Genomic DNA, 15,869 nt, shown 5'->3' on the forward strand with positions numbered 1-15,869 from the left:
TTAATATGCCAACACATTTGGAAAATTCAGCACTGGTCAGAGGACTGGAAAAGGTCAGTTTTCATTCCAACCCCAAAGAAGGGTAATGCCACAGAATGTTCAAACTACGGTACAATTGCACTCATTTCACATGCTAAGCAAGGTCATGCTCAAAATCCTCCAAGCTAGGCTTCAACAGTACATGAACCAAGAACTTCCGGATGTACAAGTTGGATTTAGAAAAGGCAGAGGAACCAGAGATCAAATTGCCAACATCCGTTGGATCATAGAAAAAGCAAGAGAGTTCCAGAAAGACATCTAATTCTGCTTCATCTAATTCTGCTAAAGCCTTTGACTGTGTGGATCACAACAAACTGTGGAAAATTCTGAAAGAGATTGGAATACCAGACCACCTTGCCTATCTCCTGAGAAAGCTGTATAACTGATCAAGAAGCAATAGTTAGAACTGAACATGGAACAACAGACTGGTTCCAAATTGGGAAAAGAGTACATCAAAGCTGTATACTGTCACCCTGCTTATTTAACTTATATGTAGAGCAAGCACATCATGAGAAATGCCAGGCTGGATGAAGCACAAGTTGGAATCAAGACTGTCGGGAGAAATATCAATAACCTCAGATATGCAGATGACACCACCCTAATCACAGAAAGCGAAGAGGAACTAAAAAGCTTCTTGATGAAGGTGAAAGAGGAGAGTGAAAAAGCTGGCTTAAAACTCAACATTCAAAAAACTAAGGCCATGGCATATGGTCCCATCACTTCATGGCATACAGATAGGGAAACAATGGAAACAGTGACAGACTTTATTTTCTTGGGCTCCCAAATCACTCCAGATGGTGACTGCAGCCGTGAAATTAAAAGATGCTTGGTCCTTGGAAGAAAGGCTATGACAAACCTAGACAGCATAATTAAAAGCAGAGACATTACTTTGCCAACAATGGTCCATATAGTCAAAGCTATGGTTTTTCCAGCAGTCCTGTATGGATATGAGAGTTGGGCCATAAAGAAGGCTGAGTGCTGAAGAACTGATGCTTTCGAATTGTGGTGTGGAGAAGACTCTTGAGAGTCCCTTGAACTGCAAGGAGATCCAACCAGTCAATCATAAAGGAAATCAGCCCTGAATATTTACAGGAAGGACTGTTGTTGAAGCTGAAGCTCCAATACTTTGGCCAACTCATGAGAAGAGCCTACTCAGTGGAAAAGACCCTGATGCTGGGAAAGATAGCATGCAGGAGAAGGGGACAACAGAGGATGAGATGGTTGGATGGCATCACCAATTCAATGGACGTGAGTTTGCACAAACTCCGGGAGATAGTGCAGGACAGGGAAGCCTGGCATGCTGCAGTCCATGGGGTTGCAAAGAGTCAGACAGGACTGAGCGACTGAACAACAACAATGCAAGATGTTAACAGCAGGGGAAACTGAGCAAGGGAGAAAGGGGTACATAAGAGCTTTCTACACTATCGGCCTGATCATCTGTGAGCCTAAAACTGCTCTAACAAAACCAAGTCTATTATTTTTTTAAAAAGGAAAATAAATTTAAAAAACAGTTAGTGAGGTTGGTTTTCAAACTGGTCAATGAAAGAGTTAATGTAATATTTAATGAGCTTAAGCACAGAAAGAATCTAATCAAAAGGGAACCATCCTACACTGCTGGTGGGAATGTAAATTGGTGCAGCCATTACGGAAAAAGCAGTATGGAGGTTCCTCATGAAGCTTAGGAGAAGGCAGTGGCAACCCACCCCAGTACTCTTGCCTGGAAAATCCCATGGACAGAGGAGCCTGGTAGGCTGCAGTCCATGGGGTCGCTAACAGTTGGACACGACTGAGCCATTTCACTTTCACTTTTCACTTTCATGCATTGGAGAAGGAAACGGCAACCCACTCCAGTGTTCTTGCCTGAAGAATCCCAGGGACGGGGGAACCTGGTGGGCTGCTGTCTATGGGGTTGCACAGAGTCGGACACAACTGAAGTGACTTAGCAGCAGCAGCAACCTGTACTAGCCAGAGCTTTTGCAGAGGAGACAGGTTCCCTACATTTTGCTATTTATGCCTCATATCCTTTCATTCTACATTTCTGTGCAAGCTACCCTTCTGCATCATATTTGTTTTCCCACAGTTCTCAGAATCTTTCAATCTGATCTTTCCATGACCAGCAGAAGGAGACCAAGGAGACTAGGGCACTCCCAAACCTGAGTTTTTATGTCTAGAATTCTTATTTCTAATTTTATAGAGCTGGTATTCATATATCAACAGTAAGAAATTTAAAAATAAAATTATGCTTTGAATCCTTAGACAGGGTATAGTGAAGGAGATGGGTTAAATTCAATCTAACCATTCTGTGGAACACAGACTCCAAGAAAACAGGCTCTATCCAAGGCCAAGACTCAAGTTTGATGATATCAAATGCAGTACTCTTTTCATAAAAGTATGCAGTCTTTACATGATTGCCTCACAGACATCTTATCCTGTTAGGTAAGGAGTGAGGATGTCCTGTAACAGCTGACTCCATAACTACACCTTTGGAGTCTGCCATTCCAGTATGCAAAAGCCAGAACCTGGGCTCTATTTTAGTAAGTATGTGTTTAAATTTTAACATATAATAATCATAGAAAATTTAACAGAAGCAGCAGCAGGAAGAGGGGCAGGAGAGGTTGGAAGATGAATGAAGATGAAGAGGAAAGGAAGGAGAGAGAGGGAGGGAGAAGAGGAGGAAAAAAAGAAAAATCATCTACAACTTCAGTACCCTGAGGTAAGAAATGTAAGTACTTTAACATCCTGGGTGATTTGTAATGTTCTCCACACTCTTGTAACTTGCCTTTTTCTATTTAACATCTTTTTATGGGAGGCAGTCTAGGAAGTGACAGAAGTTGGCAGGAACTGCATAGGTAGTGGACAGGAGCATAAACTCCAGAATTAGACTGCCTGATTCACATCATGGCCCAGCTTCTCATTAGCTGTGTGACCCTGAGCAGCCTACTCGACCTCTCTGTTACCCCAGTTTCCCATCTACAAAATGGAGATAATAATAGTAACTACTTCTTCATAGAGTCCATCATGAGGATTCAGTGGCTTAATATAGCTACTTACATCCACTTATAAAAGTGCCTGGCACAAAGTATACTCTATATCAAGGGGAAGCAAACTTTTTCAGTAAAGAACCAGATAGTAAAAACTTTAGGCTCCGCAAGATCGTATAGTTTCTATCACAACTCCTCAGTATAGCCCAAAAGCAGTCATAATTAATGAGCTTGCTGGGTTCCAATTAAACTTTATGAAGACTGTGCTTGAATTTCATATAATTTTCACATCATGAAATGTTCTTCTTTTGATGATGTCAACCATTAAAAAATGTAAAAACTATCTTAGATGGGTAGTTGGCTGGGTCTCTGGGCCAAAGTTTACTGACCCCCTGTTCTGTATAATTTGCAGATATTATTATGTCTCTAATATCTTTCTATGAATTATTTTTAATAGCTGCTTAGAACAATTATAGGTAACTGTTTGGATGACCTAAAATTTACTTAGTCCCCTATGATTAGAATTTAGGTTAGTTCCAGTGTTCATTACTATAAGCCATTCTCCAATGATTATCCATGCAAAATCTTTGTGCGCATTTACGATTAAACCTACATCTTAAACTGCATGTAGTGGTAGCTACCAAAATCGCTAGCAGTGCATCTAAAAAAGAAACAGACTCTGAAGAAGTAGCCCTGAAAGTAAATTTTGGATAGATACAGCAAATTTCAAACATGATAGAGAAGGAGGTCTATAAGTAGAATATGTAGCCATACACACAGAACTTGCTCTGTAATACATACTAAGCCTTTTATACATATTGAATCAATTAGTCTTCCAAACAGTCCTGCTGCTGCTACTGCTAAGTCGCTTCTGTCGTGTCCGACTCTGTGCGGCCCCATAGACAGCAGCCCACCAGGCTCCCCCGTCCCTGGGATTCTCCAGGCAAGAACACTGGAGTGGGTTGCCATTGCCTTCTCCAATACATGAAAGTGAAAAGTGAAAGTGAAGTCGCTCAGTCGTGTCCGACTCTTAGCGACCTCATGGACTGCAGCCTACCAGGCTCCTCCGTTCATAGGATTTTCCAGGCAAAAGTACTGGAGTGGGGTGCCATTGCCTTCTCCGAAACAGTCCTGAGACAGGTGCAATCATCATCATCATCATCATCCCCAAGGTATAAAAGAGGAAACTGAGGCACAGAAAAGCTAACTGAGGCACAGAAAAGGCCACACAGCTGGCTGGTGGTAAAGGATTCCAACCTGGTCTTTGAAGCACTCTGAGCCATGTTCTTGAAGAAGATGCGGCACTGCTTCTCCACTAGACACACCTGGCAAGGGTCCACACCCAAGTACTCACTTTATAATGTGCCCGTGGTCTCTGGAGCATGTTTGGCACACACGAAAGACCTCACACTTTAATACTCGGCACAAACTCTGTCCGTCAATGGAACACTTGGGGTGGAAACTGTGAATGCCCAGCTAATATTCCCCTTTTGTCCTCCAACTCCTCCCCTGTACCTATTTTTCATTAATTTGCCTAGCATTTCTTACCCCAAACAGTTGTCCTCTATAAACAGTAAAGACTGATTGGGGCATACTTTCATAAGCTGGCTTTTCAAATTAGGGGTCCCGAATCTGCCAAATTCACGTGGCAAATTCCGGTGGAGCTTCGCCTCCAGTGGAGACCTGGCGTTGCCACGGAAATGCAAATTTCAGATCAATACCTTCTTTCGATGGAAACAAAACAGTGGCTGGTGTCGAAGTCTCCCGCGTGGCAGCGGGAGGGCCAAGCAGCAGCAGGGCCGGCTCCCCGAGGGCGCCATCCCGCGTCCGCGACGGTGGGGACCAAACCGCCAGCTCCGCCGCCAGGTTCAGACTCCAGAGTTGGGCGCTCTCCGGGTCCTTTCGCCTTGTGCTCAGATGCGAGCGACTATCCTAGAAAGGAGTTAGGCGACTTTGTGGGGAAATGATTCTAGTTTTCTTTCTTCTCCTGATTTTTCTCTCTCCTGGGACCCGACCGCTTCGAGTTATCCCCATGAGGATGAACAACCTTCGCCGCTGGCCCCAAGATGTTGCCCGCCCCTCACTCGTGCCCAAACAAGGGCAGAACCCAGAAGAAGAGAGGAAACCAGAAAAGAAAAAGCGGGTGTTTCAAATGGACCACACTTGTGCCGACGCGGCAGCGGAGTTGCAAGAGCCAGGACGGGAATCCTGGCTGAGGCCGGGGACTCCGCCCGCCGGGGGGCGCAGGGACGCCGGGCGCGTGCGCGGTGCGGCCCCAACCCCAGCCGCAGCTGCCGCGATGCCTATTTTAGTCAAAGCCGCTGCCGGCGCCCGGACCCGGCACCGGAGGAGCAGCATCTCAACCCGGGATCGGCTGAGGTTTTCGCGTCGCGCTCCCGTCGGGTGGCCAAGTCTGTGTCCCCCTCAGCCGCCGCTGCTGCACTAAACTTTGGCCAGCTCCGCCCGGGCTCCGCGCCAGGGACGAGCCAGGTAAGGAGCGAGAGGAACAGCTGCCTCGGGCTCCCCCAGGGCGCCCGGTTATTTGCAGGATCGCGCTCTCTAGGCTAAATCGGGAAGTGAAAGTTAGATCCCTGCTCCGCTGGGAGCAACTTTGTCCTCCCGGGCGGTGGCTGCGGGATCTCCGTGCTCCGGACCACTGGGAACCCCGCCCTCTCCTCTCTGGCCGCGCCCTCGTGGGGTTCCCTGTCCTTGGAAGCCGCCCTTCACCCGGGGTCTGGACAGCACGGTCACAAACCTTCAAATGTCAACTGCTGCCACTCGAGTCTGGCAATGCCAGCGTCCTCGGGTGCCCCGGCCCCATCGGGTGTCCGTTCCCGCGGTCTGCTGCCCGTAAGCCCTGGGTGAGCTCAGCCTCTCCACTCCCCGCAACGCTCCCAAGGGCTCCCCACCCGCGAACCCAGTACCGCTCTTCCTCACCCTCTGTAGGGCCTCCGGGTCCCACGCGTAGGCAGCGCGCAGCCGGGCGCACCGTGTCGCCCGCCCTGGACTGCCGCTGGGAATGCGAGGTGAGTCAGGGCGCTCACTGCACACCCCTTGGGCCCGAGAGCTTCGGACCAAGAACAGTTGATATGGCCTTTCCTCTTTGAGGAGCGAGGTGAGCCGGGCGCCTGGGGAGTGCAGATGGATAGGGGACCGGTGATCCACCCGCGCCCTCTCTCCGTCGTTTCGGAGGCTTTGGGAAACCCGATTGTCGGCCAGACAAGTCCCAGAAACTGCTGGCTTTTGAAGCAGGACTAAGTGTGAAAAGACTTAGTAACATAATGCCTTTTACCATTCCGAAAATAAACAAAGGTTCAGTTAGGGTTATGCAATGAATTGAGCCAGTCTAGGAGCACAACTTTGGCTCATTGTTGTTACCTTTTACATTTCTGCAGTTTGGTAAAGGATTAAGATTAGTTTCACCATCTAGCTACTGAGCCCTGCACACACCTATTTGAAAACCAACAGATCAACAGGACTTTGCTAGAACAGGGAATTTAAGAAATTAGACTCCAAGGAAACTAATACAAGAAAGAAAATTGCTCTTGATTTAGTCAGAATTAATGTGAATGCTTATCATTTTACCCGTCTAACCTCTCTCCGTTAGACCCGTGCATTCTCTGCATAAGGATAATTCAGTGTAAGCCACATGAATCCATTAGGTAGTCGTCAAAAGAAATTGAAACCGGCAAGATCCTATCAATATTTGTTGACAGTAGATCACTGGCATTTCAAAATAGACATATAGAAAAGTATACACAGGTAAATACTAGACCTATAGATAAATAGTAGACATATAAACATACAAGTAAAATGAATCATATGTTAATAACTATATAATATATAGACTATGTATTTTAATAAGGTGTTAATAACTATATAGTATATAGACTATGTATTTTAATAAGGTGTGCTACATCAAAATATGTTATAGGATTAATTCACTTTTTAAAAATCCATGTTACTGTGTCCTTGGTTCTTGGGCTAGTAGATCATCGTTTTCCTGTCATTTTTCTTGACCATAAACTGGTACTTCTAGTTCCACTTGGAGAACTTTTAAAAGCCTGAAATTGAATTACAGTGGATTAATTGACAATACAGGTATAATCATGTGGATGTGAGAGAGAATACATATTAACTGACTGTGTAAATCTCTATTAGAGCCACAGGCTGTTAAAACTTGAAAAGGTTTCAATGACCATCTAGTCCAGTTGTCTCAATTCTCAGGAAGAAACCCACCCAAAGAGCAGAAGTGACTTTCTCTTACTTAGGTTGGCTTTCCTGGAGCTCATAGTACAGAACCTGACTCTCAACCTCCAGAAGGCTTGGCGGTCTCCTGCCTTTACTACTAGGCTTGGGGAGACTGAAAGGTAATTTCTAAAAGTGTTTGTCATTTTTATATACTTTATATATGGCTTTTACCTCTGCCTCTGGCATTCTCTACAGAGACTAGGCTTGGATATACCTAGATGAATATGACATAGTCTGCCTTGTAGGGAACATAGGGTAATTTGAGGAACAAATGGGACAATGGAAATGAAAACACATTCTAAAATGCAGTAGAAATGGCAGTGAATTTTAGCTTATATGATACTAATGCATAGGCTGATGTTGACATCATGAGTGATAGAGGAATTTAATATCATTCTCCTTCTTGAAAAAATTGTGAGATTAATTCTGATTTGGTTCTTGAAAACAAACTGTATAAATTGAGTTATTAAAATAATGATTCCACCATCCTAAAATGGGCTTGAATAAGCCTATTCAAATCCTTGAAGTATATATTGTACAACAACACAGAACTATAGCCAGTATTTTATGATAACTATAAATGGAGCATAACCTTTAAAAATTGTGAATCACTGTATCATACACTTGTAACATATGATATTGTACATCACGTATACGTCAATTAAAAAGTAGTTGAATTTCTATGATTTCTTTCTTTTCAGAAAATCAATATCTAAGTCAACTATTCCTTATATGTATGAACTGTTTTAGAATTATGAGATGAGATCTTTGACTTGTTTATTTACTGTTTGTAAATTTAGGCATGCGTGTTTTTCTATCGTCTTAAGAGATGTGGAATTCTTTCACATTAATGTATTAATAACATCCTTGAAAAATGGCCAACCTGATACCAATTCATTCTATCACCTGAAACCTTTACTTCAGTATGATGAAAAAGAAAGAAATGGAAACATATGGCTTATTGTGTGAACTTATTGGAAGGAAATTCATATTTTTAAATGAAATGTTTAACATATTTTGGGTCTCCATTTGGAATTCTTTCCCTGAAACAGAACAATTCACTTATTCTGTAAATCTACATAGTTTTTGTCAGGGACCAATTTGTATAATTAATAATAACATTTTTAAAGTACCAGAGAAGACTGATCATATAGTCGTGAAGTAGTGCCATTTTGTGTTAAGGTTTATGTAAACATGTGTAAAATGTATTTTCTTTGAAATGTATTTGCTACTGATTCTAATATTAAATAGTCAAATGCATACTCATGACCCCTCCTACATATAAAGAACCTGGAAGTTTATTACTTTTCAATTTGTGAGATCCTTCTAACTAGAATTTTTATGGGAAAGAAAGTAAATGTTTAAATTAGAAGGTTAAAGGAGTAAATGTTAACTCTCTCTATATATATAAATGACTATAGTAATATAGTTATTATGTGTGTATATGTTAATGTCTTCTTCATGGAGCACAGCCTTATCACAGCGAAGGTGCTTGTGTAACTCAATGAAGCTATTAGCCATGCTGTGCAGGGCCACTAAAGTTGACTGGTTCTATGAAGACCTACAACGCTTAGAACTAACACCAAAAAAAGATGTCCTTTTCATCATAGGGGATTGGAATGCAAAAGTAGGAAGTTGAGATATCTGGAATAACAGGCAAGTTTGGCCTTGGAGTACAAAATGAAGCAGGGCAAAAGTTAACAGGGTTTTGTCAAGAGGACATGCTAGTCAGAGCAAACACCCTTTTCCAACAACCCAAGAGAGGAGTCTACACATGGACATCACCAATACCAATCAGTCAATACCAAAATCAGACTGATTATGTTCTTTGCAGTCAAAGATGGAGATGCTGTATATATTCAGCAAAAACAAGACCTGGAGCTGACTGTGGCTCAGATCATGGGCTCCGTATTGCAAAATTCAGGCTTAAGTTGAAGAAAGTAGGCAAAACCAGTAGGCCATTCAGATATGACCTAAATCAAATCCCTTATGATTATACAGTGGAAGTGACAAATAGATTCAAGGGATTAGGTCTGGTAGACAGAGTGCCTGAAGAGCTATGAATGGAGGTTCATAACACTGTACAGGAGGCAGGGACCAAAACCATCCCAAAGAAAGAGAAATGCAAGATGGCAAAGTGGTATTCTGAGGAGGCTTTTCAAACAGCTGACGAAAGAGGAGGAGCAAAAGGCAAAGGAAAAAGGGAAAGATATACCCAACTGAATGCAGAGTTCCAGAGAATAGCAAAGCAAGATAAAAAAAAAAAACAAAAAACAAACCCTTCTTAAATGAACAATGCAGAGAAACAGAGGAAAACAGAATAAGAAAGACTAGAGATCTCTTCAAGAAAATTGGAGATATTAAGGGAACATTTTATGCAAGTTCAGTTCAGTCAGTCACTCAGTCATGTCCAACTCCTTCAACCCCATGGACTGCAGCTCTCCAGGCTTCCCTGTCCATCACCAACTCCTGGAGCTTGCTCAAACTCATGTCCATCAAGTCAGTTATGCCATCCAACCATCTCATCATCTCTCGTCCCCTTCTCCTTCTGCCTTCAATTTTTCCCAGCATTAGGGTTGTTTCCAGTGAGTCAGTTCTTTGCATCAGTTGGCCAAAGTATTGGAGCTTCAGCTTCTGCATCAGTCCTTCCAATAAACATTCAGGACATGGAAAAACAGACTGGTTCCAAATAGGAAAAGGAGTACGTCAAGGCTGTATACTGTCACCCTGCTTATTTAACTTACATGCAGACTACATCATGAGAAACGCTGGGCTGGAAGAAGCACAAGCTGGAATCAAGATTGCTGGAAGAAATATCAATAACCTCAGATATGCAGATGACACCACATTTATGGCAGAAAGTGAAGAGGAACTAAAAAGCCTCTTGATGAAAGTGAAAGAGGAGAGTGAAAAAGTTGGCTTAAAGCTCAACATTCAGAAAACAAAGATCATGGCATCTGGTCCCATCACTTCATGGCAAATAGATAGGGAAACAGTGGAAACAGCGTCAGACTTTATTTTGGGGGAGTTCCAAAATCACATGGTTGCAGATGGTGATTGCAACCATGAAATTAAAAGACACTTACTACATGGAAGGAAAATTATGACCAACCTAGACAGCATATTGAAAAGCAGAAACATTACTTTGTCAACAAAGGTCCATCTAGTCAAGGCTATGGTTTTTCCAATGGTCATGTATGGATATGAGAGTTGGACTGTAAAGAAAGCTGAGCACCAAAGAATTGATGCTTTTGAACTGTGGTGTTGGAGAGGACTCTTGAGAGTCTCTTGGACTGCAAGGAAATCCAACCAGTCCATCCTAAAGGAAATCAGTCCTGGGTGTTCATTGGAAGGACTGATGCTGAAGCTGAAACTCCAATACTTTGGCCACCTGATGCGGAGAGCTGACTCATTTGAAAAGACCCTGATGCTGGGAAAGATTGAGGGCAGGAGGAGAAGGGGATGACAGAGGATGAGATTGTTAGATGGCATCACTGACACAATGGACATGGGTTTGGGTGGACTCTGGGAGTTGGTGATGCACAGGGAGGCCTGGTGTGCTGCAGTACATGGGGTCGCAAAAAGTCAGACACTGAAATCAATTTCCTTTAGGACTGACTGGGGACTCTTAAGAGTCTCCTCCAACACCACAGTTCAAAAGCATCAATTCTTCATCACTCAGTTTTCTTTATGGGCCAACTCTCACATCCGTACATAACCACTGGAAAAACCATAGCTTTGACTAGATGGATCTTTGTTGGCAAAGCAGTGACTCTGTTTTTTAATATACTGTCTAGGTTGGTCATAGCTTTTCTTTCAGGGAGCAAGAGTCTTTTGATATCATGGCTGCAGTCCTATCTGCAGTGATTTTGGAGCCCAAGAAAATGAAGTCTATCACTGTTTCCATTGTTTCTCCATCTATTTGCCATGGAGTGATGGAACCAGATGCCATGATCTTAGTTTTCTGAATGTTGAGTTTTAAGCCAGCTTTTCTGTCTTTACTTTCATTAAGAGGCTTTTTAGTGCCTTTCACTTTCTGCCATAAGGGTGGTGTCATTTGCGTATCTGAGTTTATTGATATTTCTCCTGGCAATCTTGATTCCAGCTTGAGTGCAATGGTGGGCACAATAAAGGACTGAAACGGTAAGGACCTAACAGAAACAGAAGAGACTAAAAAGAGGTGGCAAGAATACACAGAAGAACATTACAGAAAACGTCTTAATGACCTGGATAACCACAATGGTGTGGTCACTCGCCTAAAGCCAGACATCCTAGAATGTGACGTCAACTCTACATAAAGCATTACTACAAACAAAGCTAGTGGAGGTGACGGAATTTCAGCTGAGTTATTTAAGATCCTAAAAGATAGTGCTGTTAAAGTGCTCTACTCAATAGCTCATCAATTTTTGAAAACTCAGCAGTGGTCACAGGACAGGTAAAGGTCAGTTTTCATTCCAAACCCAAAGAAGGGCGATGCCAAAGGATGTTTGGGCTTCCCTTGTGGCTCAGATGGTAAAAATCCACCTGCAGTGCGGGAAACCTGGGTTTGATCCCTGGGTTGGGAATATCCCCTGGAGGAGGGCATGGTAACCTATTTCGGTATTCTTGCCTGGAGAATCCCCATGCACAGAGGAGCCTGGTGGGCTACAGTCCATGGAGTTGCAAAGAGTCGGACATGACTGAGTGACTAAGCACAGCACAGCAAAGAATGTTCAAACTATTGTACTATTACATTCATTTCACATGTTCACAAGGTTATACTCAAAATTCTTCAAGCTGGCTTCAGCAGTTTGTGAATCAAGAACTTCTAGATATACAAGCTGGGTTTCAAAGAGGCAGAGGAACCAGAGATCAAATTGCCAACATTCACTGGAATCATGGAGAAAGCAAGGGAGTTCCAGAAAAACATCTACTTTTGTTTCATTGACTACACTAAAGCCTTTGACTGTATGGATGACAACAAACTGGAAAATTCTTCAAAAGATGGGAATACCAGACCACCTGTCCTGTCTCCTGAGAAACCTATATGCAGCTGAAGAAGCAATAGTTAGAACCAGACATGGTTCAAATTTGGGAAAGGAGTACATCAAGGCTGTATATTGTCACACTGCTTATTTAACTTATATGCAAAGTACATCATATGAAATGCCAGGCTGGATGAATCACAAGCTGGAATTAAGATTGCCAGGAGAAATATCAACAACCTCAGAAATATCAACAATCTGCAGATGGTATGACTCTAATGGCAGAAAATATAGAAGAACTAAAGAGCCTCATGATGAGGGTGAAAGAGAAGAGTGGAAAAGCAGGCTTAAAATTCAACATTCTAAAAACAAACATCATGGCATCTGGTTCCATAACTTCATGGCAAATAGAGGGGGAAAAGTGGAAGCAGTGACAGATCTTATTTTCTTGGGCTCCAAAATCACTGCAGATGGTGACTGCGCCATGAAATTAAAAGATGCTTGCTCCTTGGAAGGAAAGCTATGACAAACTTAGACAGTGTATTAAAAAACAGAGACATCACATTGCGGACAAAGGTCCATGTAGTCAAAGCTATGGTTTTTCCAGTAGTCATGTACGGATGTGAGAGTTGGTCCATGAAGAAGGCTGAGCACCAAAGAATTGATGATATTGAATTGTGGTTCTGGAGAAGACTCTTGAGAGTCTCTTGGTCTGCAAGGAGATCAAAGTGGTCAATCTTAAAGGAAATCAACCCTGAATATTCATTGGAAGGACTAATACTGAAGCTGAAGCTCCTGTACTTTGTCCACCTGATGGGAAGTGCTGACTCACTGGAAAAGACCCTGATGCTGGGAAGGATTGAAGGCAAAAGGAGAAGGGGGTGGTGGAGGATGAGCTGGTTAGACAGAATCACTGACTCAATGGACGTGAATTTGAGCAAACCCCAGAAGATAGTGGAGGACAGAGAAGACTGGAGTGCTACAGTGCAAGGGGTCACAAAGAGTTAGACATGACTTAGTGACTGAACAACAATATGATAATGTAGTACATACATATATATGGTATAGTGATTAACAACAGCATTAGTGGTAAAGAATCCACCTGCCAATGCAGGAGATGCAAAAAATGCAGGTTTGATCCCTAGGTCGGGAACATCCCCTGGAGTAGGAAATATCATGCTACTCCCATTTTCTTGCCTGGAAAATTACATGGACATAGGAGCCTGACACGGAGAAGGCAATGGCAACCCACTCCAGTACTTTTGCCTGGAAAATCCCATGGACAGAGGAGCCTGGTAGGCTGCAGTCCATGGGGTCGCTAGAGTCGGACATGACTGAGCAACTTAACTTTCCCTTTTCACTTTCATGCATTGGAGAAGGAAATGGCAACCCACTCCAGTGTGCTTGCCTGGAGAATCCCAGGGACGGGGGAGCCTGGTGGGCTGCTGTCTATGGGGTCGCACAGAGTTGGACACGACTGAAGCGACTTAGCAGCAGCAGCAGCAGCAGGAGCCTGACAGGCTACAGTCCATGGGGTTACAAAGAGTCAGACACGACTTAGCAACTAATCAACAACAAAACATCCTAACCCTTCAAATAGTAAATAACAAGGTGTTAATTTTTCAAAGTATTCAGAAAACCCATTTTCTAGTCATTTTTCCTGTGTTTGGATTCAGTGTCTCTAATGGCAGCATAATAGAAAACTATATTAAATAACTTTTAAATTGCTGTGGTTTATGAATATTGGTGATTGTTTATAGGCTAATTAAATCCCTCCTTCCTCTCTACCCCACCAAGTATGTTTAGATACAAACATATTAATAGGTAAATGTAGATATGTATAGGTATATACATCAGGGAATAGTTATGCACTATCCTAAGTATTTTATGTATTTCATCATAAAGTCAGTGAAGTAGTATCATCATTAACAGATAAGAAAATGGATACATTTAATGTATGACAGAGTGGGAACTTGAACCTAGGTCTGTCTAATTCATAAGCACCAGACAAGTCTATTTACCAACATCTAGTTCACAGAAATAATTTTGGTATAATTTAATACCCATAGGGGTGTGTAATAAGATACAGCTGTCATTTTTTGACTGTCCTTTCGTTTTTTCATTTTTACAGGAATTTTCAAGATGAATTATACAGAGTCCAGCCCACTGGCAGAAGCAACTGCAATAGGTTTTACACCTGAGTTAGAAAGAATCCTACCTGTGCCTTCCAATGAGACCACTTGTGAAAACTGGAGAGAGATACATCATCTAGTTTTTCATGTAGCAAATATTTTTTTCGCAATTGGATTGGTTATTCCAACTACACTTCACCTTCATATGATACTTCTTAGGGGGCTATTAGCTGTAGGTAAGATACTTAACTGATGTTATATAAAATTTTTCTATAACTTGCATCTGATGGGCTTTGTCTTAGAGAGGGTCTATAGCATACTAAAACTATGAGCCTTCATTAGCAAATTAGCAGTACATTGAGTAAGTTAGAACATAGGCCTTCACCCTTTTGTACTTTAGATAAAGCTAACAACATGTTCATATGTTGTTTAGATTTTCCAGACATCAGAAATCCATTTGTGTTTAAGAGTGCAAACTTTGGAGCCAGACTGTGTTATTACAATACTGGTTCCAGCACTTGCCAACTGTTATTAACTGGGGCAATAGCCTTTCTATAGCTCAGTTTCCCCAGGTGTCACTAAGGGTAAAAATAATACCACCTCCTGGGGTTTGAGAATTAGGTGAGTGTTTATGAGTGTGTGTGTATATGTGATATTTGACTTACAATAGTGCCTGGCATATAGTAAATACTCTATAGTTTTAACTATCATTTGAATACTCGTTTACTTGCTTGGAGCAGTAAAGCAACCCTGGGAATAAAAATAGTTGCCCAGACACAATAGTTAAAATAAAATTTTAGGGAGATACTCTGTGAACCCTGATGAAGCAAGTTAAATTAATCTATATCAAAATACTAAAACAGACGAATTTACCATTTTAGCCAGTGATTCTGGACAAGTTACTCTCTATGTGATTATGTCCCTGGTGATTCATTTATTCAGATGCATTTTTGAGCATGTGTAAACTGTCAGACAGAAAGTGAACAATGAAGTCTGCATCCTTGAGAAAGACACTCTTTGGGGGGCCAGAGAGAAACAGGTGGGCAGTCACATAGGACACATCAGAGGCTGTGATGCAGGTGGGCGTTCCAGTGCCAGGGAGAAACGGACAGGGTGATGGGCTCAGCAGGAAAGCAGACCAGGGTGCACTGCAGAGACAGCAGTGGAGCTGGCTTTGGGAAGATGAAGGATTCCTCATCTCACACTCAAAGGATTCCTTTGAGTGTGAGTATGTGTGGTATCCAGGTAAAAGGACAGGAGAGGGAGATCCAGCACATTGAGGGAGGATGAAAAGTAGCTCACTGTGCCTGAAATATACGATAACGACAAGGAAGGGTCAAAGAAAATGCTGGAAGGATGGCTGGAAGGTAGGGTTCTGTGGCTGTTACCTCTGGGTCAGGTAGGGATTATAGCAGGAGGAACAGTATTGAGGGAAGAAATAAAACCACACTGTATAAAAAAGCAAAAGCTAATTATGACTTTTAAGACAGAACTTTGGAGGT

At 42.5% G+C, this 15,869-nt stretch overlaps 1 protein-coding gene across 1 annotated transcript in view; it reads left to right on the forward strand.

Moving 5' to 3' along the window:
* Window positions 1-5,330: 5,330 nt before the first annotated feature.
* Window positions 5,331-15,869, forward strand: part of BVES (blood vessel epicardial substance) — a 50,803-nt gene continuing 40,264 nt past the window's right edge. The window contains exons 1-2 of the mRNA XM_002690147.6: window positions 5,331-5,510; window positions 14,367-14,603. Coding sequence (XP_002690193.1) covers window positions 14,378-14,603 — 226 coding nt within the window. The 5' untranslated portion in view covers window positions 5,331-5,510; window positions 14,367-14,377. The remainder of the gene's footprint in view (window positions 5,511-14,366; window positions 14,604-15,869) is intronic.

The sequence above is a fragment of the Bos taurus genome, chromosome 9 (assembly GCF_002263795.3).
Source record: "Bos taurus isolate L1 Dominette 01449 registration number 42190680 breed Hereford chromosome 9, ARS-UCD2.0, whole genome shotgun sequence".
In the NCBI taxonomy this organism is placed as follows: domain Eukaryota; kingdom Metazoa; phylum Chordata; class Mammalia; order Artiodactyla; family Bovidae; genus Bos; species Bos taurus.